The 25,837-nt window shown below is 41.1% G+C and overlaps 1 protein-coding gene across 1 annotated transcript in view; it reads right to left on the bottom strand.

The window, feature by feature from the left end:
* Positions 1–13,990: 13,990 nt before the first annotated feature.
* LOC133784920 (uncharacterized) overlaps positions 13,991–25,837 on the bottom strand; it is a gene marked incomplete at its 3' end in the record, with an annotated part of 49,608 nt that continues 37,761 nt past the window's right edge. Inside the window, exon 2 of the mRNA XM_062224187.1 lies at positions 13,991–14,449. Coding sequence (XP_062080171.1) covers positions 13,991–14,449 — 459 coding nt within the window. The remainder of the gene's footprint in view (positions 14,450–25,837) is intronic.

Raw genomic sequence — 25,837 nt, 5'->3', positions numbered from 1 at the left:
TTATAATTGAATAGGGTAGTGTATACTACAACTCATAATCTATCCAATAACTCACGTAGAATAGTTTTATATTTGTAGGCTACACAAAACACAAGTTCAGCAAGTAATACCTGTTTTTAACAAATAGGGTATCTATGAATAAATAGAATTTTGGATAAGATTGACATTTTATTAATAATAAAAAAGTCTAAATACAAAGTCATTATATTCTTTATTATATCAAACTTAATCATATATCTTCGAAAATTTTAATAATATTTTTTCTTTATTTTACATGCCAAAATTAAATTCTTCATTTGGTTTTGATTATATTCTTCTTAGTAAAATTTTCTACCTTACGATTATATGGAGAAAACATAATCTTAAGGAGACAAAGGCACCTTTTGAGTTTGAAAGTTGTTGTGTGCAAGTGAGCACACCTATTTTTTTGAATCAAAATCTTCAATTTGGGTATTGCTTTGGAAGTAAAATTTTCCTGTTGCCTATGAAATGTTGGGGATATTACTCTAAACTCACAAAACTTCAAATGTATTTCTTTAACAATGATCAAAATTGGTTGTTTATCCATTTTCTTACCTACTTTTTTGATTGAATCTTAGTAAATACAGCGATATCAACTTTTCGTTATGCACAATTTTGTGGTTTGTTTTGTGCTTTACTTGTACTCAATATTATCTGTCAACCGTATATGATAATGTCATATCTAAAACTATAGTGATCAAAACTAGCCTTAGGTTTATTAGTTGGTAATTATGCCAACCTTGTAATATTGATCTATCGTTTTAAATCTCCCACTATATAATCCAATAATGATTATAATCACAAAAGAGAAGGAAAAATATATGAATTATGTTGTTTTTGCTCTTCTTAGAGATCACTCTTTGAAGGATTAAAAAACCAAAAACCTGATTTTTCAATTCTCATTATGTGAGTTTTGCATATTGTGTTGACGTACCTATATTTGTTTAATTGCCTACTATCTCGGATAGTATGGCTTATGTTTACGATCATGACTTGACATAGTTGTTGTTGTATGATATATTGGTATTTGTTGCTGCTTGCTCGTCTTTGGGATAGTGATTTACTATTTGAGATTACTTGATAAATACCCAGTTTTAGGATTACTTGACTAAAATTAGCCATTAAATAAATTCATTTGAATTTTACCCATTATTATAATGACATTTCCCATAATACCCTTGCTTATACACATATAACTTAAGTATGATTAAATGGTATAATTGGTAGATTCAAATAATATTGGATATAAAATTAATTTTTTTAAAAATAGCTAAACATTAAATGGCATATCTAAAAGTGGACACTTACAATCACTTTTACTTACTATTTTGGCTTATCACAGAGTTGTATTAGATTTAGTCATTTGTTCTTTGTTGAATGAATGGAATATACAACTTTACTTGTGTTTTGAAAATATGATCATTTTATTTGGTGGGTTAAAAGAACAAATAAACAATCATAATAAATACTATACGAGACTACTTTAGAGAGATTGGTCCTTTCGTCTTCTCAGTTTCTTAATGAGGTAGATGAAAAATCTCTTTTATTTTATTTGTTAAATTTTCTCACTACAAAAAAGGTGATGATTTTTTAAAAGAAAAAGTAAAAACCCAAGGTTTCATTCAACAATAACACAAACCAAGCCCAATACAATATTTTTTGTTAAACTACAAATGACAAATCACTACCTCAAAAAGGTGAGCAAATGACAATAAATACCAATAGACTGACAGCATACAATCCAAAACCATGTTCGTTAAAGAAAACTATTCTATCTAAGATAATAAATAAATAAAGAATACCAAGGTAAATACTACCAAGTCCCACACAAGAGAAATTCCAAAAAAGGAATACAAAATCCAAAGCCAACACAACAAAAATAAACCTAACATATCAAATGTAAAAACAAAACAAAATAAACTAAATGACATCCAAAACAATGACATAGAAGTATTTGCAATAGTCACCAAGCCACCCATTAGTCCAGTTGGAACCCCAACCGAGCTCAAATGGAAGATCACTCAACCACCCCAAGTAACTTGACCCCAGAGTCAAGAATTGCCAAATCCTAGAGCCTCTCCTCGAATCATCAGAGTCAAATCTGACCAAGCATAGCTCGCCAAACCCAAAGGAAATTGCAGCATTCGATTTGTCGAAGTCCTTGGTCGTCACTAAACACAGAGCCAAAAAAGGCTACAAGAGAGAGCCACTGCTAAAGAGTTGACGACAAAGATCAAATTACGAAGACGAGCCCAACCACCACGAAAGAGAATCTCTCCATCCAACATCTGCAATAACATCTCCCTCTCAGCTAGAGCACGACCAACTCTAGTGACTCAACCACACCCAACCACTCAAGCTAGTCCCAATGATTTCAAAAACTCATCTTAATCAACCAATGTTGATATCAATAAAATATTTTGTATAAATTGGTAAAATATAATAATATATTTTAATATCATTATAAAAAAGAGTGAATGATTATTTAAGGAAAAGATAAAATAAAATTGTATAAATTCTAAAAAAAAAAATTACATCAATCCAATTATCCTACTTTCTAACCACTAAGAAAGAAAATAATAGTAAGAGAAGGACAAAGTTATTGCTAGTACTCATAAAATTAAGTGATATGAATCAGTCAACTCTTGTTGGTTGTTACCCCATTTCTTCTTAAGAGAATCAAGAATTGTTGACAGTTTGCCCGAAAGTATATAAACCAAAAAAATTTAATAGAAGCAATAACTATGACTATGAGACCATTGAGGTGGCCCCATTGAACACCTAAACAAGTTAAGACCAATAACAGGCATCTACCAATGAGGAGGAAAGCCCTTCAATTGAGCAGAGCCGCCAACCTATTCGATGGTGATAAGATTAATCTATGGGAACACAACTTTCCAAGTTGACTATGCTCTTATTTATGATGAGAGCTTTTGTGTGTTGTGTGATTTGACATAATTTGTCAATAATCTAATTAGATCACTTCTGAAACACAAGTCTTATAATTATGATTATTTAAGCCTAAAGTTCTCTTGGGTAAGATCGATTAAGTTTCCCACTTATTTTATGGAGTATTGTTACAGGGCTCTTTTCCCACTTTTTTTTATGGAGGATTGTTATAGGGCTTTTTCCTAATATTATTGTACTATTTTACGAGTCTGATTCTATATTTTGAGTGTATATATCATCTTAAATTTAATGTTTGATTTGTTATATTTCATTTTAACATCATTATTTAATATGGTAGATGTTGAATTTAATATTCTGTTCATATATTTTATTTAAAATTTAATCAATGACTATATGTCACATTAAATAGTGTTAGACTGAACTGTACTCTGACTTTATAATAATATTCTATTTTTAATCAATAATTATCTGAATAGTATGTTTTTATAAATCTTGTTATAATCCATCACTTATGTTGGAAGGTCTAATTTATCTACTCACCTATGATATATGAAGTTTGGTTAATATACTCTATATGTACAAATATAGTTTAAGTTTATCCTTTTTTTTTTTTTCATTTTGATTTTCTCTGTTTTTTAACCTCCAAATACCAGTTATTCTAAATTAATTTGATTATGAAAATTATTATAGGTTTATATCTCTTTTAAAAAAATATTACATGTACAGTATTATTAATTTTAGTATTCTAAATTCACATTCTTAATACTTATATACTAATGACGAGTACGAAAAAAATATATAATCTCTTGTAATTTAAAAAAAAAAATATATAAAGAAATAAAATAAAAAATTAACAAATTAAAACTATATAAATATTATATATAAAATTTGAAATGTTTTTTAATTGTACATATGTGTAAAGGATTGGGTAATTTTTATCAATGAGTATCTAAAATTTTAAAGCATTCACATTGTAATGTCTTATATTTATAGTTTTAATATATTTTTTATTTATTTTATCTTTATACATAATAAAACACAATTAGTTATATATTTTTAAAAATATTTTTCTACAACCACACACATAATTAGAGTGTAAACTTAGAGTATCAAAATCAATAGTACATTAAATTCAAAATCTGTTACACAAAAATTTCGAAAATAAATAAACAGTCTCGAAATGTAGGTTCATAAAGTGTAAACGTGAAGTTAACAAGTATTGGCATTATACTTGCACAAATAAACACGAAGTTCTAGTGTCACATCATCAGCACTCGAGCATAAGTTGTAGGCTCAAAGGCAGAAGTCTCCTCTGAAAGGATGAGTTCGAAAAACTAGTCAAGTAAAGAGGTGGCGACAACTGGAACGGGGGGCTTGAAATTACATGATCTCAAAAGCGTGTTGAAGCAGTGTTTAAGCTCGAAAATGCATTAAACATACACACGGAAAAACTATTCGGACATCCCTATTTCTTTGGGATTAGGTTAAACAGTGTATTGAATCCCTATTTTTATGGGATCTTTATTTGAATAATGCATTTAAGTTGTATTGTTATTATTTGAATATTCATTTGAATTTAGATTTGAATATATGTTGTAACTTCCCTAAACTTGTGGGAATATATTCTTGTAACCAGGTCTATAAATAGTCTAGATCTGGTCATTTGTAGTGACACATAGTATTTGACTGAGAAACGCTGATTATTGTTCTTTATTGAAGCTTTAACGCAGGCTTTAATAAAAGTGAGTCGCGGACGTAGGAAGATTTTGACTCCTGAACCACGTAAAAATATCTTTCTTTTATTTTCTTCATATTTGATTGTTTAATTGCTTGCACAATTAAGTTGGCGAAAAACGACGTCAACAATTTGGTGCTTTCGTTGAGAGCATTAAGCAATTCTTCCTACCATTTAGCATAAAACTTCCCGCTTAGGAACAATGGTTGCCCTGAACATTCCTGGAACTAGTGGGAGACTTCTACCCCAAATCCCTGAGGAGCGTACTCCACGAATCGAGGAGCATCCTCGAAGGCCTGGTAAACAACCAATGGTGGACCAGAGTCCCGATGAGGAGAGTGCCTCATCATCTCCTAGAGAACGACTGATAAGTCTATTTTAGAGTAGGTTTTAAGGGTGTGTTTTTAATTTTTTTTAAGTTATTTTGGTTCAGAATAATGTTTGTGTTTTGTGTGTTTTCAGGTTTTAGTGATTACTCAAGGGTTGGTGCGGATGTGGTGTTATATCAGTCTCACACTGTATATCTGTCCCTGACCCTTCTGGCCTAAGGCGTCTGCCACCACGTTGGCCTTTCCTGCGTGATACAGGATTTCACAATCATAATCCTTCACCAACTCTAGCCAATGCCTCTGTCTCATGTTCAGGTCTTTCTGTGTGAAAAAGTACTTCACGATTTGTGGTCAATGTATATCTCACAGTTCTCCCCATAAAGGTAATGCCTCCATACCTTTAATGCAAAGACCACCACTGCCAACTCTAGATCATGAGTGGGGTATTTCTGTTCATACTCTTTCAACTGGCATGATGCATAGGCAATCACTGTAACGACCCAAATTTTCTAATCACGCTTAGGGCCTTGATTAGCGTGCATGGAGGGCAATAAGTGATTTATTGTTATAATATATGAATTTGTGTGAGTATGTGATTAGAAATGCATGTTTAGGTGAATTAAATATGCATGTGAGTCCCGCTTGGTTATTAGGGGCATGTTTGTAATTTTAGCCCGTTGAGGGCATAAATGTGATAATTGTGATATATCTATGTTGCACGATCCGAGACAGTCCTAGGGAGCTGTTAGCCAGAAAGTCACAACGGGGTCGAAAATCCGACTCAGGGCGAGTCGAGGGGTATTTCGGGTATTAGACATTTTATGGGGTTATCGGGTTATGGAAATAAATATTTTGAGATATATTTGAGGTTAGAATGTTTAGGAGGGAATATTAGGGAAATTTACCATTTTTCCCTCGGGGACGTTTTTGGCACCCCGAGCTTTGAAGTAACCTTAGAAATTTAAGTTAAATAAAACAAAATTGGTGAAGTGTTCAGAAGCTTTTAGAAAATCAGGAGCCGACCCTCTTTCTTCCTCTCTCTCTTGGATTTTTCTCTTCCTTTGGAAACTTGGAGCATTTTGGTGGAAACCAACCAAAGACTAAGGAATTGGAGCTGGGAATTTTGGAGGCTAGGAGCTTGGAGCTTAGGAGATTAACTCAGAGACTCAATTAACCAAGGGTAAGCTTTTAAACTATCTGAATTGTGTTTGAATTTCTGTTGGTGTGTTAAGAGCTTTTGCATGTTGGAAGGATGAAGAATCATCTTTAAGTTTGATGAGGTTTTGAGCTAGAATTCTTGTTAGGTTTTGTTGCTGAGTTCATGGTATAACTTCTGTGATGGTTAGCTTGAGTTGTTGGGTTGATTGGATGGGTTTTCGTGGCAAAAATGGAGGATTTTTCTGGGTTCGAAGGGTCGGGCCGCGGCATTGTTCTTGCTGAGCCGCGACCCTCTGAAGAATTTTGGTAGCCAGGAAGAAGGGCGGGCCACGACATGCCCTTGCTTGAGTTGCGGCGCGCCTGCCCTGTTTTGGGGTTGGTCTCTGGTTGGGGGCGGGCCGCAGCATGGCCTCATGGGGCCGCGACTCTTAGTGAATTTTGGGGCTTTTAAGAGGTTTTAGGCTTGGGAATCCAAAGGTTAAGGCTTGGGATGGATTTTATCACCCAGATTGATAGAATTCAAGGTCCCGGAGACTAAAATTATGACCCAAAGTTATTTAATGGATTAGAATTTGATGGATGGATATTTTTGGTGCGTTGTGACTAGGGTTTCAGCGAGGCTCAGACTAGGGGACTGTGCTCGGGACATCGGTGCTTGGAAGCTCGGGACACAGGTAAGAAAACTGCTATACCCGTAGAGCTTGTGTTGAAGGGCATAGCCCCTTTGATTGAGTTTATTCATGTTTAAGTATATGTTTAATTATGCTATGTGTGTATATATCTGAGAACGGCGAAGGCCGGGAATGGCGAAGGCCGAGAGCGGTAAGGCTGAGAACGGCAAGGGACTTGGGATATCCTCACGGTGTGGACCGTGAACCCAGGGCCTGGTAAAGTGCCTGGGACGGCATGGCCGTATGTGATTAGCCTGGTGATGGCTTGTTGATATGTTAAGTGTGTAATATGCATATGTTATCTGCTTGTGAGGGTTTTCTTGCTGGGCTTCGGCTCACAGGTGCTTTGTGGTGCAGGTAAGGGCAAGGGGAAAGTCGACCAACCATGAGTACGGAGAGCGTGAAGCGGTGCGTACATGTTTGGCCTGCCTGGCTGCCATGACCAGGGGTATTTTAGGAGATGATTGTACTAAACCTAGATTTAGTCATTTAGCCAACTTCAGTTATATTTTTGAGTTGTAAATATTTCTAAATCGTGTTTTGGGATCCCAAATGTTAAACGCATTATGATTTTCAGTAAATGGAATTATTTTCAAAGTTTATGACTCTGTTTATGGTTTGATTACACTTTCGTCTTAAAACCTCGATTAGCGAGTTAAATGCATGTTTTAAACTCACTTAGTAACGACTCTAAGGTAGTAGGGTGTTACAATCACCTTCCCTGATTGCATAAGAACACAACCCGAACCCTGATGTGATGCATCATAGTATATCACAAACTTCTCCTGATCTGTCATAAGACATAGAACTGGAGCTGTGATCAATCGCTACTTCAACCCCTGGAAGTTTTTCTCACACTTATCTGACCACGCAAACTTCTGATTCTTGCGTGTCAGTTCAGTCAATGGAGTAGCAATCCTTGAGAACCCTTCCACAAAACGCCTGTAGTAACCTGCCGATCCAAGGAAGCTCCTTATCTCTGAGGCGCTCCTTGGCCTTAGCTAATCTCTAACTGCCTCAATCTTAGTTGGGTCTACCTTGATCCCATCCTTACTGAAAATATGACCAAGGAAAGTTACCTGAGGTAACCAGAACTCACACTTCTTGAGCTTTGCAAACAGTCTATGTTCCCTCAGTCTCTGCAGAACCAACATGAGATGCTTCTCATGTTCTGAATCTGACTGAGAATAAACCAGAATATCATCGATGAAGATGATCACAAACCGGTCTAGGTAATCTTTGAACACCTTGTTCATCAGATCCATAAAAGCAGATGGTACATTAGTCAACCCAAAGGATATGACTAAGAACTCATAATGCCCATATCTGGTACGAAAGGCAGTCTTCAGTATATCTCCCTCCTTGATCCTCAGCAAGTGATAACTAGATTGAAGATCTATCTTGGAGAATACCATCTTACCCTGTAATTGATCAAACATATCATCTATCCTTGGCAGAGGATACCTGTTCTTAATTGTTAACTTTTTTAGTTCTCTGTAGTCAATACACATCCTCAAAGAGCCATCTTTCTTCTTTACAAATAGGACTGGTGCACCACATGGTGAGAAACTAGGTCTAATAAAACCCAAGTCTAACAGCTCCTACAACTATACCTTTAATTCTTTTAACTCTGTTGGGGCCATTTTGTAAGGTGCCCTAGACACTGACTCTGTCCCTGGTGCCAGCTCAATCACAAATTCAATCTCTTTGTGTGGCGGCAACCCTGGTATATCCTTTGAAAACACATCCAGAAACTCACAGAATAATCTGGTCTCCTCTGGTCCCACTGGCACGACCTGAGTGGTATCTATCACACTGGCTAAGAATCTTATGCAACCACCCTGCAATAGATCTCTAGCCCTTAATACAAATATCATAGGTCCACGGGGTCCATGAGTAGTGCCAAAAAATACAAAAGGATCATCACCTTCAGACTCAAAGGCTACCATTTTCCTTCTGCAATCTATGGTTGCCCCTTACTTCACTAACCAGTCCATACCCAGTATCATGTCAAAGTCGATCATAGCCAACTCTATCAAATCAACTGTAACGGTCCAAAATCACTAATATGGCTTAAAGGCCTTGATTAGTGTGTCGGGAGGGCATAATTGGTTTATGTGTGAATTTATTAAGTTTAATACATGATTTTATGATAAGCATGCTTGTATGGTTATATGAATGTAAATGTGATTATGTGCTATAATTGTGAGAACCACATTATTTTGTGGGTAAATCTGCAGCATGCGACTTGAGGCGATCCTAGGGAGCTAGTTAGTGGGAAAGTCACAACGGGGCTTAATACTTGACTTGGGGCAAGTCAAGGGGTATTTTAGGTATTGAATGGTTATTTAGGTTATCGGGTTATGGAAATAAATAATTGGAGATATATTTAAGGTTAGGAAGCTTAGGTGGGAATACTAGGGAATTTTACCATTTTGCCATCGGGGATGTTTTCGGTACCCTGAGCCTTGGGATTGACTTAATTGCCTAAGAATAGACTAAGTAAAACATAGAATTTGGTGGAACATTAGGAACTGACCTTCCCTCCCCTTCTCTTTCTCTCTCAAAGGAAACCACTAGAACCTAAGGAAAATTCAGCTGGAAACTTTGTGATTTGAGCTGAATTTTTGAGGGATTAGCTCAGTTTTAGCTAAGGGATTCAACCAGGACTGAGGTAAGAATTGAATCACACTTTCTGTTGTTTGAATTCTGTGGTTTTGTTTGAGTTCTAAGAGGTTTTTGGGTTTTGAAATTGAAGACTGAATTGAAGCTAGGAACTTGGGAGTTAGCTCAGAAATTGCTTAGAGAATTGATTCTGCAGTGAAGGTAAGCTCGAATTTATGATTTAGTGTTTGAATTCTGAGTTTTATGACTGGTATTAGTGTTCTTGAGTGTGTGAGTTTCAAAAATTGAAAAGGTGTTTTGATGAGTTTTTAGGTTAGGTTTCTGCTGGCTTGTGCTTCTGAAATCATGTTGGGATGTTTGTGATAATTGTGGTATATTATAGGGATGGTTTTGAATGGTTTGGAGTGAGGATTGGGAGTTAAAAATGGAGGTTTTTCTGGGTTTGAAAGGGTCAGGCCGAGACATAGTTCTTGGTGAGTCGCGACCCTTTGAAGCTGATGAATGTTGGAGAGGGAGGGCGGCCCGCGGCATGGGCTATGTAGGGCCGCGGCCCGTGTCTGGTTCTGGGTGTGGAGGGGCCTATGGTTGGGGCCATGCCACAGCATAGGGAGAATGAGCTGCGACCCTTAAGGAAATTTGGGATTTTAAGCATGGGAATTTAACCTAGGGCGCTCGGGATCGATTCTACTACCGTGTTTGGTGGAATTCGATGTTTCGGAGACTAGAACCTAATCTAGAAGCCCTTTTACAATTATTAATGGTATCCCTTATCTTGGTTGTGACTAGGTATAAGCTAGGGGACCGGGAGTCGGATCGTGCTCAAGAGGCATCTATCGTAACCAGTACACTTGGAAACTAAAGGTAAGAAAACTTCTCCCAGTTGTGGATTTATAATGGGACTAAGGGTTCCCTGTTTTGTATGCTTTATAGAGGATGGTATTATGCCATGTAAATAGTAAACAAACGGCCTAAGAGTGCCGAAATTTACATTAGCGTACAAGGCACGGCTCGGCCACTGGTAGCTGAGGACAGCTTATTATGCACTGAGCTCGGTTTAAGCGGGCCGGAGTCAGTGGGGTAAACAGAGGGTGTGACCTAAGGTGTTGACCCTAATTATCATGAGATTTGATTGTTATTATTGATTGGTGGATTTGTCATGCTGAATAGTTGAGTGTTGATTGGCTGACTCTTTGGTTGTATCTAAGTGCTATGTGATTAGTGTGGTATGTTAAGTGTATGATCATGCTTAAAGGGTTATTCAATTGTTATCATTGTTTGTTATAAAATGTTATGTTTTTTTGCTGGGCCTTGACTCAAGGGTGCTTCGTGGTGCAGGTAAAGGCAAGGGCAAGCTTGATCAGCCCTGATTCGGAGAGCTCTGAGAGCATAATGTACATGATCAGCTGCTCAGCCATCGCAGTTGAGGGGGAGACAGGAATAGGAGAACCATAAACGTCTGTTTTTCCCTTAGAGTGGCTAGTGGTTGTTTGTACTATGGAAATTTTGTAAACTTACTTTTAAACGCGGCTCCTTTTGGGATCCCATGTGTAAAAATGTTTAGTTATATGAAATGTATCTTTTGAGACCAAAATCTTTTAACCCTAGCACATTAATGGTTTCAGTGACACATTTTTAACTAAATGACTTGATTAGCAAGTCCTGCACCTTTATAAATACACAGTGTAGCAGTCTTGACTATCCAGGGTGTTACAACTTGGTATCAGAGCGTCCTAGGTTTAAGGGTTCCTGAAGACCGGCTGGACATGTACATTCGCTGCTAGAGACAAGCTTGATTCAGGGTTTGGTAATGTGTATATGTGCTTATATGCTTGTATGTTTGGAAAGAATTATGATTGTTGTTATCTATTGGATTAATAGGAAGCATGAGATACTAATAGGGCCTGGCCCTTGACTGCTGTGTGATAATATTGAGGCATGCTTATTAGCATTGCTGTGCATGTGAATGAATATTTGAATGGTTAACTGCATATTGTGTATGAATGGATGTCTATATCTTAACCGTTGTGTGGTGATGTTGGGGCATGCTTATTAGCAATGCTGGTGCATGTGGATGGATGCTTATATCTTGGTTGTTTGTGATTGATTATGTTCCATTGGTGGATTTTGGAGAAGCTTTTACCCTGTCATCATGGTCTGATTGTCGAGTCATTGATTGCAGATTGACTTGGATATCTATGCGTCTAAGAAAATCTACGCGACTAGCCGGCACTAGGTGTAACGCCCTGGATAGCCAAGACCGTTACACTGTGTGTTTATAAAGTGCCAGACTTGCTAACCAAGTCATTAAAGTAAAAACGTGTTACTGAAATAGTAGAGGAACTAGGGTTAAAAGTGTTTTGGTCTCAAAAGTTACATTTTCATTACTAAACATTGTTTCGTTACATGGGATCCCAAAAATGACAGTTTAAAGGTCATTTACAAAGTTTACAAAGTTTAAATACATTAGCAGCCATACTAAGGCAAAATGAGCAGTTAGGTAATCTCTGTCCTGGCACACTAATCAATCATGGTGATCGAACGGCTGGCTATGTACATTTCACCTCGGAGCTCTCCACCTCAGGCCTGGTCCAGCTTGCTCTTGCCTTTACCTGCACCACGTAGCACCCGTGAGCCAAGGCCCAGCAAGAAAACACAACAACAATAGAGCATGCACAACTAGCTGTCAAGTCAATTACACATATAGCATCTCATAAACTCAAGCATATCAATAGTCAAGTATTTCATATACTAAGCATCTCGGCTCACAATACACAATGCACAGACGATAACCAGGGCTAGCGCTCACAGGCTGCTCCCTCTGTTATCCTATTGTTTCTGGCTCCCAGTGGCCAATTCGCGCCCCGTGCGCTAAATTCATGAACGGTACTCTTAGACCGCTTATACGTGTCCCTTGGCATAATACCAACGATGACACAATACACCTCTCGGGAGCACTTAGTCCCATTCACAACCATACATTCGGGTGCAATTTCCTTACCTTTAGCTTTTATATGAGTTAGTTACGGGCGATACTCCGTGAGCGCGATCCGATCCTCGAGCCCTAGCTTAGCACCTAGTCACAACCATGAAGAAAGACACCATCAACAACCTTAAATGAGCTTCCAAGCCAAGTTCTAGTACTCAGAACATTGAACTTCACCAAATATGGTAAAAGATTCAACCCCGAGCACCCTAGGTTAAATTCCCAAGCCTAAAATCTCAAAATCCCAAAATCCCTTAAGCGCCGCGGCATAGGCCCCCCATGCCGCGGCATGGCCCCCAAACAGAGCCAACCAAGACACAAAAACAGGTAAGGGCCGCGGCATTGCTTGGACCATGCCGCGGCCCGCCCTTCTTCCTCAGCATGCAACACCCCTTGAAGGGCCGCGGCTCTCCAAGAACCATGCCGCGGCCCGACCCTTCGAACCCAGAAAAAAACACCATTTTTAACCTCCAAACCTCACCTAAAGCTATCCCAAAGCCCCTAAACCAAAACCAATTAACTCCCAACCTTTTAACATGATCTAAGCAACATAATTCCCCATAAAACAAAGCCCAACACACTTCAATCTCTTCCTTCCAACTTCTGAAATCCAAACCCAAAGAACTTAAAACCAGCCATGATAACCCCCAAATTCAACCATCAAACTATAATTTAAACCTTACCTCAGTTGTAGAATCGATTCTCCAAGAGTCCCCTGACCTATCTTCAAAGTCCCTAGCCTCAATTTCCACCTTGAATGTCAAAACCATAACCATTTAAAACTCAGTCATTTCTTTAAGTTCCTAACCCCAAAAATGAAAATTCAGAACTTACCTTAACTCTATCTCAGACCTTGATCAGTTCCTGAGCTAATCTTCCAGATTACTTCCTTCAATTCCCAAAGACACAGCTCAATCCTAGCAGTTCCCTCTCAAACTCAATAGTTTTTCCTTTGTTTTTCTGTGTTTTTCCTTCCTTTGGTTTCCTTTGAGCGTGTAAGTGAGCTGAGAGAGGTATACTTAGTCGGTTTGTGTTTTCTTCTAAAGACTTCCTTAAGTCTAACTTATCCATTAAGTTAATCCCAAGGCTCGGGGTATCGGAACCGTCCCCGAGGCCAAAATGGTAAAATCCCCCAATATTCCCGCCTAGACATCCTAACCTCAGATATATCTCCAATTATTTATTTTCATCACCCGATAGTCTAAATCACTATCTGACACCCAAAATACCCCTGACTTGCCCAAAATCAATTATAATACCCCATTGTGCCTTTTCCCGCTATCTAGCCCTAGGATCGCCTCGAGTCGCCGGCTGCAGATTTATCCACATCATAATGTGGTTCTCGCATATGTCTCAAACATTTATATCACATCATCATATAATATAATCAATTATCATGTAAGCTTCATTAAACATATAATTACTCAATAAATCACAATTATTCCAGTAATGCCCTCCTGGCACACTAATCAAGGCCCTTAAGCCTTATTAGTGAATTTGGGTCGTTACAACTATCCCCTCCTAATGAGAATTTCGTCCTCGAAATTTACCTGAATAGCTCGGGATACTGATCCCGCATCGCTGTCTCTAACTCCCAGGTCGCCTCTTCGACCTTGTTATTCCTCCACAATACTTTCACTAACGGAATTGTCTTATTCCGTAAAACTTTGTCCTTCCGATCCAAAATCTGAACTGGTTGCTCTTCATAGGACAAATCTGTCTGTAACTCCAAATCCTCGTACCTCAGTACATGTGTTGTATCAGAAACATACTTCCGTAACATGGAGACATGAAACACACTATGAACTCCTGATAACGACGGTGGCAAGGCCAGCCTGTAAGCCACCTGTCCAACCCTCTCTAAAATCTCAAAGGGTCCAACAAACCGTGGACTCAGTTTGCCCTTCACTCCAAACCTCCTCACACCCCTCAACGGTGAAACTCGCAGAAATACGTGGTCCCCAACCTGGAATTCCACGTTCCTACGCTTAGGATCAGCGTAACTTTTCTGTCTACTCTGCGAGGCAAGCATTCTAGCTCGAATCTTCTCAATAGCTTCATTAGCCCTCTGAACCATATCTGGCCCCAAATACCTTCTCTCACCCATCTCATCCCAGTGAATAGGTGATCTGCACCTCCTTCCATATAACATCTCATAAGGAGCCACTCCAATCGTGGACTGGTAACTGTTATTATATGAAAACTCAACCAATGGAAGATACTTACTCCACGAACCCTCAAAGTCAATCACACATGCCCTAAGCATGTCCTCCAACACCTGAATCGTCCTCTCAGAGTGTCCATCAGTCTGAGGATGGAAAGCTGTGCTAAACTTCAGCTGAGTCCCCATGGTTCTCTGCAAAGCTCCCCAAAATTTAGAGGTAAGGATAGGGTCTCGATCAGACACGATAGACTTTGGAACCCCATGGAGACGAACTATCTCCCTCACATACAACTCTGCATACTGCTCCACAGTATAAGTTGACCTAATTGGTAGGAAATGAGCTGACTTGGTGTACCTATCCACTATCACCCACACCGAGTCATGAAGTCCAACTGTCCTGGGTAACCCTCCCACGAAATCCATCGTAATGTCCTCCCATTTCCATTATGGGATACCCAAAGGCTGAAGCAATCCCGCTGGTCGCTGATGCTCAGCCTTAACCTGCTGACAGGTTAAACATCTAGATACATACTCAACCACATCTTTCTTCATCCCAGGCCACCAATACAATGTCCGTAGATCCTGATACATCTTCGTGGTACCCGGATGAAGTGAGTATGGCATAGTGTGAGACTCATCCAGTATCTCACGCCTAATCCCCTCATCTGTCGGAACACATATCCGTCCCTGATACCGAAGCAAACCTGTCTCCGAAACTGAATAATCCTTAGCTGTCCCCGCTAAGGCATGCTGCCTACTGTCCTGCAACTGCACATCAGCGAACTGACCCTCCTTGATCCGCTCCAACAGGGTCGACTGCAAAGTGATGTTGGCTAACTGGCCCACCACCAGTTCTATCTTTGCCCTGACCATCTCATCAGCCAATTCCTTCGAGATCTGAGTAGAACTATACAACTGTCCTAGGCCCCTCCGGCTCAATGCATCTGCCACTACATTGGCTTTCCCCGGATGGTAAAGGATGTCACAATCATAGTCCTTAACCAATTCTAGCCAACGTCTTTGTCTCATATTCAGATCCTTTGCGTGAAGAAATATTTCAGACTCTTATGATCAGTGTAGATCTCGCACTTCTCTCCATACAGATAATGACGCCACACCTTCAGTGCAAACACAACTGCCGCTAACTCCAAATCATGAGTCGGATACCTCTGCTCATACTCCTTCAGCTGTCGAGACGCGTAGGCTACAACTTTCTCATTCTGCATCAGCACACAGCCTAAACCCAACCTCGATGCGTCACAGTAGACCACGAACTTCCCTTCCTCCGAAGGAAGACTCAACACTGGGGCAGAAATAAGCCGTCGTTTCAACTCCTGAAAGCTGTTCTCACACTTCTCTGACCAGACGAACTTCTGATTCTTTCTTGTTAACTCTGTCAATGATGAAGAAATCTTCGAGAACCCCTCTACGAATCGCCTGTAGTAACCAGCCAACCCAAGGAAACTACGCACCTCCGAGGCATTCCTCGGCCTCGGCCAATCCCTAACTGCCTCCACCTTGGATGGATCCACCTTAATCCCTTCTGCCCCAACTATATGCCCAAGGAAGGTCACCTCTGGTAGCCAGAACTCACACTTCTTAAACTTAGCGTACAATTGATGCTCCCTTAACCTCTGTAGAACCTGTCGTAGATGCTGCTCATGCTCCGCCTCTGAGCTGGAGTATACCAAGATGTCGTCGATGAAGACAATGACGAACTGATCCAAGAAATCCTTGAACACCCTGTTCATTAAGTCCATGAAAGCCGCTGGGGCATTGGTCAAACCAAAAGTCATGACCAGGAACTCATAATGCCCATATCGTGTCCGGAAAGCTGTCTTCGGTATATCCTCATCCTTGATCCTCAGCTGGTGATAACCAGATCGAAGATCAATCTTTGAGAACACTGTCTTACCTTGCAGCTGATCAAACAAATCATCAATCCTTGGCAGAGGGTACTTATTCTTAATGGTTAACTTATTCAATTCTCTGTAATCAATGCACATCCTCAGAGTCCCGTCCTTCTTCTTAACAAACAGTACTGGTGCGCCCCATGGAGAGTAACTAGGTCTGATAAACCCCAAATCCATAAGTTCCTGCAACTGTATCTTCAACTCTTTCAGTTCCGCTGGTGCCATTCTGTACGGTGCCCTAGACACTGGTTCTGTCCTCGGTGCCAACTTAATAACAAACTCAATCTCCCTACGCGGCGGCAACCCAGGCAAATCCTCAGGGAACACATCCAAGAACTCACAAACCAGTCTGGTCTCCTCCGGTCCAACTGGTGAAACTTTGGTGGTATCCAACACACTAGCCAAGAAGCCTATACATCCACCATGTAGCAAATCTCTGGCTCTCAATGCAGATATCCTGGGTACGCGGGGTCCACGCACCGCTCCCACAAAAACGAAGGGATCCTCACCCTCTGACTCAAAAGTCACCATTTTCTTTCTACAGTCAATGGTAGCTCCATATCTAACCAGCCAATCCATACCTAAAATCATGTCAAAATCCTCCATACTCAACTCAATCAAGTCTACTGATAACTCTCTGCCGTCAACTAACACTGGCAGTGCCCTAACCCATCTCCTAGACACCACCAGCTCTCCCGTAGGCAATATAGTCCCAAACCCTGAGGCACTAAGCTCACTAGGTCTACACAATCTATCAATCACCCTATCAGATACAAATGAATACGTAGCACCAGAATAAATTAAAACAGTAAAAGAAGTGCCAGCACTAGAAAGCTGACCTGTCACTACCGAGGGACTAGCCTCAGCCTCTGCCTGCGTCAAAGTGAACACTCGAGCTGGAGTCAAGCTGTCCACCTTCCCTGCCTCGCCCTTCTTCACGGTTGGGCAATCTTTCCTAAGGTGTCCCACCACCCCGCATACATAACAGGCCTTAGCCTGACACTCGCCCAAATGGCGTCTCCTGCACCTTGTGCATCCCGGGTAAGTCCTCCACGAATCGCCGCCTCCCCGACGGCCGCCTTGAGTACTCCGACCTCCTCTATCAAACCTAGGAGCAATTGGGGCTTCAGGAGTCTTTCTCTTCAAATCACTGATACCTCCACCTCTACTAGAACCAGAATATGGAGGCACCGGCCTACGACCCTCCCTTCTTGCTGAACTATCCCTCCAAATCCTATTCTCTGCTTCCTCAGCAGTCAGAGCCCTTTCCACAGCCTGGGCATAGGTAGTCACTCCAGGAACTATGGTAATCCTCACATCCCAGGCTATCATGACATTTAGCCCTCTAACAAATCTGTCTAACCTGGTCGCATCGGTAGGCACAAGATCCGGTGCAAACTTTGCAAGTCTGTCAAATTTCAAGGCATACTTTGTAACAGTCATACCGCCCTGAACCAATCCCACAAATTCGTTCACCTTCGCTGCCCTGACGACAACATTATAGTACTTCTGATTGAACAAATCTTTAAACTCCTCCCATGTCATTGCAGCAACATTTCTGGTTTGTGATGCCACCTCCCACCAGATTAGGGCATCCTCTCTCAACATATAGGAGGCACATGCCACCCTATCATGTACTTCTACTTTCATAAAATCAAGTATGGTGGTAATCAGGGTCATCCACTGCTCAGCTTTTAGTGGATCTGGCCCACCCTCAAAGATCGGGGGCTGCTGCTTCCTGAACCGCTCATAGTTCCACTTTATTACCAACATCAACAGACTGTACCACAGGTACCAGCGCCGGTGGCCCAGCTGGGGCACCACTCCCAGATGGAGCCTGCTGCAGCATTCTGATCAGTTCATCTTGGCTCTGAAGCCTAGCTTGCATTTCTGCCATTAACTGTTGCCAGTTCCCAGGGGCTGGCGGAGTGGTTGGGCCCTGATCATCCTCTCTAGCCCCAGACCTGCCGGCTTGCCGTGTAGATTTCCTTGAACGCAAAGCTATTCAAGTCAATCTGCAAACAACGACTCGACAATTAGGCTAAGACGACAGGGTGATAATCTCTCCATAATTCACTACCGAAACTCCAATCATTCACAAGCAAGCAAATATAGCAATTTATCCAGATATTCATTCACATGCACAGCAATGCTAATAAGCACGCCTTAATAACATCATGCAATAGTCAAGGACCAGGCCCTATCAGAATCTCATGCTCCCTATTCATCAAGCAGATATCAACATTCATATCTCACTCAAATCATTTAAGCACATAATCATGCATATACAATTACCAAACCCTGAGTTGAGCTTGTCTCCCGCAGCGAATGTACATACCCAGCCAGTCTTCAGGACCCATAAACCTAGGACACTCTGATACCAAGTTGTAACGCCCTGGATAGCCAAGACCGTTACACTGTGTGTTTATAAAGTGCCAGACTTGCTAACCAAGTCATTAAAGTAAAAACGTGTTACTGAAACAGTAGAGGAACTAGGGTTAAAAGTGTTTTGGTCTCAAAAGTTACATTTTCATTACTAAACATTGTTTCGTTACATGGGATCCCAAAAATGACAGTTTAAAGGTCATTTACAAAGTTTACAAAGTTTAAATACATTAGCAGCCATACTAAGGCAAAATGAGCAGTTAGGTAATCTCTGTCCTGGCACACTAATCAATCATGGTGATCGAACGGCTGACTATGTACATTTCACCTCGGAGCTCTCCACCTCAGGCCTGGTCCAGCTTGCTCTTGCCTTTACCTGCACCACGTAGCACCCGTGAGCCAAGGCCCAGCAAGAAAACACAACAACAATAGAGCATGCACAACTAGCTGTCAAGTCAATTACACATATAGCATCTCATAAACTCAAGCATATCAATAGTCAAGTATTTCATATACTAAGCATCTCGGCTCACAATACACAATGCACAGACGATAACCAGGGCTAGCGCTCACAGGCTGCTCCCTCTGTTATCCTATTGTTTCTGGCTCCCAGTGGCCAATTCGCGCCCCGTGCGCTAAATTCATGAACGGTACTCTTAGACCGCTTATACGTGTCCCTTGGCATAATACCAACGATGACACAATACACCTCTCGGGAGCACTTAGTCCCATTCACAACCATACATTTGGGTGCAATTTCCTTACCTTTAGCTTTTATATGAGTTAGTTACGGGCGATACTCTGTGAGCGCGATCCGATCCTCGAGCCCTAGCTTAGCACCTAGTCACAACCATGAAGAAAGACACCATCAACAACCTTAAATGAGCTTCCAAGCCAAGTTCTAGTACTCAGAACATTGAACTTCACCAAATATGGTAAAAGATTCAACCCCGAGCACCCTAGGTTAAATTCCCAAGCCTAAAATCTCAAAATCCCAAAATCCCTTAAGCGCCGCGGCATAGGCCCCCCATGCCGCGGCATGGCCCCCAAACAGAGCCAACCAAGACACAAAAACAGGTAAGGGCCGCGGCATTGCTTGGACCATGCCGCGGCCCGCCCTTCTTCCTCAGCATGCAACACCCCTTGAAGGGCCGCGGCTCTCCAAGAACCATGCCGCGGCCCGACCCTTCGAACCCAGAAAAAAACACCATTTTTAACCTCCAAACCTCACCTAAAGCTATCCCAAAGCCCCTAAACCAAAACCAATTAACTCCCAACCTTTTAACATGATCTAAGCAACATAATTCCCCAGAAAACACAGCCCAACACACTTCAATCTCTTCCTTCCAACTTCTGAAATCCAAACCCAAAGAACTTAAAACCAGCCATGATAACCCCCAAATTCAACCATCAAACTATAATTTAAACCTTACCTCAGTTGTAGAATCGATTCTCCAAGAGTCCCCTGACCTATCTTCAAAGTCCCTAGCCTCAATTTCCACCTTGAATGTCAAAACCATAACCATTTAAAACTCAGTCATTTCTTTAAGTTCCTAACCCCAAAAATGAAAATTCAGAACTTACCTTAACTCTATCTCAGACCTTGATCAGTTCCTGAGCTAATCCTCCAGATTACTTCCTTCAATTCCCAAAGACACAGCTCAATCCTAGCAGTTCCCTCTCAAACTCAATAGTTTTTCCTTTGTTTTTCTGTGTTTTTCCTTCCTTTGGTTTCCTTTGAGCGTGTAAGTGAGCTGAGAGAGGTATACTTAGTCGGTTTGTGTTTTCTTCTAAAGACTTCCTTAAGTCTAACTTATCCATTAATTTAATCCCAAGGCTCGGGGTACCGGAACCGTCCCCGAGGCCAAAATGGTAAAATCCCCCAATATTCCCGCCTAGACATCCTAACCTCAGATATATCTCCAATTATTTATTTTCATCACCCGATAGTCTAAATCACTATCTGACACCTAAAATACCCCTGACTTGCCCAAAATCAATTATAATACCCCATTGTGCCTTTTCCCGCTATCTAGCCCTAGGATCGCCTCGAGTCGCCGGCTGCAGATTTATCCACATCATAATGTGGTTCTCGCATATGTCTCAAACATTTATATCACATCATCATATAATACAATCAATTATCATGTAAGCTTCATTAAACATATAATTACTCAATAAATCACAATTATTCCAGTAATGCCCTCCTGGCACACTAATCAAGGCCCTTAAGCCTTATTAGTGAATTTGGGTCGTTACACTAGGTCTAGGACCGGAGGTGATGGCCAGGGCCAGATTCCTCCGCCAGTCCCTGAGAACTGGCAGAAACTTATGGCAGATATGCAAGCACGGCTACAGAGCCTGGATGAGCAGATCCGTATTCTGCGATAGCAGGCTCCATCAAGGAGTGCTGCCCCTATTATGCCACCTGCAATGGCACCAGTTGTACAGCCAGGAGAGGTTGGGAACATATGGGAACCATTGTATGAGAGGTTCTGAAAGCAGCATCCCCCAACTTTTGAGGGAGGACCTGACCCATTGAAGGCCGAGCAGTGGCTGACTATGATTACTACTATTTTGGACTTTATGAGGATAAAGGGATATGATAGAGTGGCCTGTGCCACATATAAGTTGAGTGAAGATGCCCGCATCTGGTGGGAAGTGTTAGGAAAATATTTTTTTGCCTCAATGGAAATGATTATAATATTACAACTCTATGCAATAATATTACAAGTAAATATAGATTGATTAAATAAGGTTACAACTCTATAACTGAAAATACAAATAAACTAAATAAATGAAGAAGATGATGAAGAAGAAGAGAATAGTGAGAATACAACTCTAAGCAAAAGATTACAAGTAAAATAAAGTGTTTAGACCAAATGAAAAGATTACAACTCTTAAAAAAAATATACAAGTAAATAGAACAAGAGAATAAGAAGAAAAGCAATCGAATAAAAAGAAGAACATAAACAAAATCAAACTCTCACTTACACTTACACAACCTAAGTGAAGAGGATTGTGGATCACCAACTTGAACAAGGTTTAAAACCTTTGTCCAAAAGCTTATTTCCCCCTAACTCAAGCACTAAGGGATCTCTCTCAGATATTGGAAAAGCTTTCTGGAATTATCAAGCCTCAAGGTGTTTCTAGCCAAGTACTCTAGTGGATAGAAAAGTTGTGTCTTACAAGTGAGCTATAGGCTCCTATTTATAGAGTTAGAGACACCCTTTGAATTTCAAATTCCACCAACCCCCATGGCTGTTACCAATGTTTAATTGGATTAATATGGAATTAAAAATGAGATTTGGGAGTTATTTGGGTTTTTTGAGCCGTTCAACAAAGATTGAAAAAATTGAAAATTTGGTCAGTTTTGGCCTGTGGCCGCGGCCACTCGTCTTTGACCCACATGCCGCGGCCACTGACCAAATTCAGCACAAAAATGTGCTGTTTTTCCAAACGGTTCCAAACCCTCCCAAATGATTTTGTAACTCCCAAAACACATTATTGGGGTTAAAATCATATCTCTAACAGCCATATCACATATGGCTTTATGAAATTCATCTCAATATTGTGTAACAACAATTTACACAATAAAGGGTAATATTTGGAGGTTACAAATTTGTAACACCAAATATGTTACATTATTTGGATATATCTCATATATCTAAATATTGTAACTCTCTATTATATGTTACAATTTGTGACACACTTTGTCACATTTATTTAATCTGAAACATTATATTATAATATAATATAATTTTACATTATATTATAAAATAATATAACAGGAAGTGGCATCATAGACCAGGGACATCAATGCTTTGAGTTGGGAAGGATTTAAAGATTTGTTCAGCCAAAAATACTACAATGTTGCCATCAGGGCAGCAAAAGTTAATGAGTTTGTGGGTTTGGTGCAGGGCAACATGACAGTTATTGAGTATGCCCTAAAATTTGATAGACTTGCGAAATTCGCACCAGGCCTTGTGCCTACAGATCCAGCCAGGCAAGACAGGTTTATTCGAGGGCTTAATGCTATGATAGCCCGGGATGTTAGGATCACAACGGTACCTGGGGGAACAACTTATGACCAGGTCGTTGAGAAGGATTTTACCGTGGAGGAAGCAGAGAACAATATTTGGAAGGAAAGTGCAGCGAGGCGCGAGGGTCGCAGAGTGGTGCCTCCTTATTCTAGGTCATGTAGGGGTGGAGGCCCCAGTGATGCGAAGAGGAACCTTTGACACTTCAACCGCTGCTGGTCCTGATAGGAGGGGTCAGGGTGGCCGTCAGGGCAGCAGTGAGGCATGGAGGAGTTATCTAGAGTGCCCAAGGTGCAGAAGACGCCATCAGGGCGAGTATCAGGTCAAGGCCTGCTATGTGTGTGGAACAGTGGGGCACCTCAAGAAGGACTGCCCAACAGTGAAGAAAGGGGAAGCAGGAAAGGTGGGCAGCTTGACTACAGCTCGAGTGTTCACCTTGACATAGGCAGAGGCCGAGGTTAGTCCCTCGGTAGTGACAGGTCATCTTTCTAGTGCTGGCTCTCCTTTTATTGTATTGATTGACTCTGGTGCTACACATTCCTTTGCTTATAGTAAAGTGATTGATAAATTGTGTAGACCTAGAGAATATCAGACTGCGGGGTTTGGAACCTTATTGCCTATTGGGGAATTGGTAATTTCTAGGAGGTGGATCAGGGCAATGCCAATGATGGTTGATAGTAGGGAGCTTTTAGTTGACTTGATTGAGTTAGATATGGAGGATTTTGATATGTTCTTAGGGATGGATTGGTTGGTCAAGTATGTGGCTACTATTGACTGCAGGAAGAAGATGGTGGCTTTTGAGCTTAAGGGCGATGATATTTTTGTCTTCGTGGGTGCGGTGTGTGGACCCCGCGTACCCATGATATCAGCATTGAGAGCCAGAGACTTGTTTCAGGGCGGATGTATAGGTTTTCTGGCTAGTGTGGTAGACACTACCAGAGTGTTGCCAGCGAAGCTGGGAGAGACTAGGGTGGTTTGTGAGTTTTTAGATGTATTTCCTGAGGAGTTACCAGGATTGCCGTTGTGCAGGGAGATTCATTTTGTCATTGAGTTAGCACCGGGGACGGAACCAGTGTCAAGGGCACCATATAGGATGGCACCAGCAGAGTTGAAAGAGTTGAAAATACAGCTACAGGAACTTCTGGATTTGGGATTCATCAAGCCTAGCTACTCTCCATGGGGCGCTCCAGTTTTATTTGTTAAGAAGAAGGACGAGACTTTGAGGATGTGTATAGACTACACGGAATTGAACAAGTTGACTATCAAGAATAAGTACCCTCTACCAAGGATTGATGAATTGTTCGATCAGTTGCAGGGAAAGACGGTGTTCTCAAAGATTGATCTTCGATCTAGTTATCACCAGCTGAGGATCAAGGATGAGGTCATACCGAAGACGGCCTTCCGAACGCGGTATGGGCACTATGAGTTCTTGGTCATGTCTTTTGGTTTGACCAATGCCCCGACAGCTTTCATGGATCTGATGAACAGGGTGTTCAAGGACTTCTTGGATCAGTTCGTCCTTGTCTTCATCGACGACATCTTAGTGTACTCCAGTTCAGAGGCAGAGCACGAGCAACATCTTCGACAGGTCTTACAGAGGTTAAGGGAGCATAAGTTATATGCCAAGTTTAAGAAGTGTGAGTTTTGGTTGCCAGAGGTGACTTTTCTTGGGCATATAGTTGGCACAGAGGGGATTACGGTGGATCCGTCGAAGGGATTGGCTGAGGCAGTAAGGGATTGGCCGAGGCCAAGGAATGCCTCGGAGGTGCAGAGTTTCCTCGGGTTGGCAGGCTATTATAGGAGGTTTGTAGAAGGATTCTCGAAGATTGCGTCACTGATGACAGAGTTGACACAAAAGAATCAGAAGTTTGTTTGGTCAGAGAAGTGCGAGCATAGTTTCTAGGAATTAAAGCAACGATTTGTTACTACACCTGTACTGAGTCTTCCTTCGCAAGAAGGAAAGTTTGTGGTATACTATGATGCATCGAGGATGGGTTTGGGCTGTGTGTTGATGCAGAATGAGAAGGTTATAGCTTATGCGTCACGACATCTGAAGGAGTATGAGCAGCGGTATCCTACCCATGATTTGGAGTTAGCAGTGGTGGTATTCGCATTGAAGGTTTGGCGACATTACTTGTATGGGGAGAAGTGCGAGATATACACTGACCATAAGAGTTTGAAGTATTTCTTCACCCAGAAGGATCTGAACATGAGGCAAAGGCATTAAATGGAGTTGGTTAAGGATTATGATTGTGACATTCTTTATCACCCAGGGAAAGCCAATGTTGTGGCAGATGCATTGAACCGGAGGGGCTCAAGGCAGTTATTTAGTTCTGTTCAGATTTCTAGAGAGTTAGCAGATGAGATGGCCAGGGCAAGAATAGAGCTGGTGGTGGGCCGGTTGGCCAATATTACCTTGCAGTTGACCCTGCTAGAGCGGATCAAGGAGGGTCAATTGGTAGATGCACAGTTACAAGAAGTTCGACAGAATGTCTCAGCGGGGGTAGCTAAGGACTATTCTGTTTCTGAGGTTGGTATGCTTCGATATCATGGACGGATTTGTGTTCCGGCACATGAAGGGATCAGACGAGAGATACTAGATGAGTCTCCACGAGTCTATAATATTACTGTTTTTCTCTCTCAATTTTGACAGAGTTTTTGCATTACAGAAAAACTTCTCCTATTCCCTATCCAAGATCTTAGTATTTATAGAGAAAATCCTTGGACAGGCTTTGGGGTCAACACGTGACTTAATTCCCAGTGTTATCTGCACCACACTAATTATAAATATTACAATTCATCTTAAGGCATGGTCTGATCATTAGGTAAAACTAATCTTGGATCCTCAGGGATCATCGGACATGCGCCGTCTGACCATGCACGTCTGTATAACGTATCCAGAT

This window comes from Humulus lupulus, chromosome 6 (assembly GCF_963169125.1).
Source record: "Humulus lupulus chromosome 6, drHumLupu1.1, whole genome shotgun sequence".
Lineage (NCBI taxonomy): Eukaryota > Viridiplantae > Streptophyta > Magnoliopsida > Rosales > Cannabaceae > Humulus > Humulus lupulus.
This window is presented reverse-complemented; position numbering and strand designations above follow the sequence as displayed.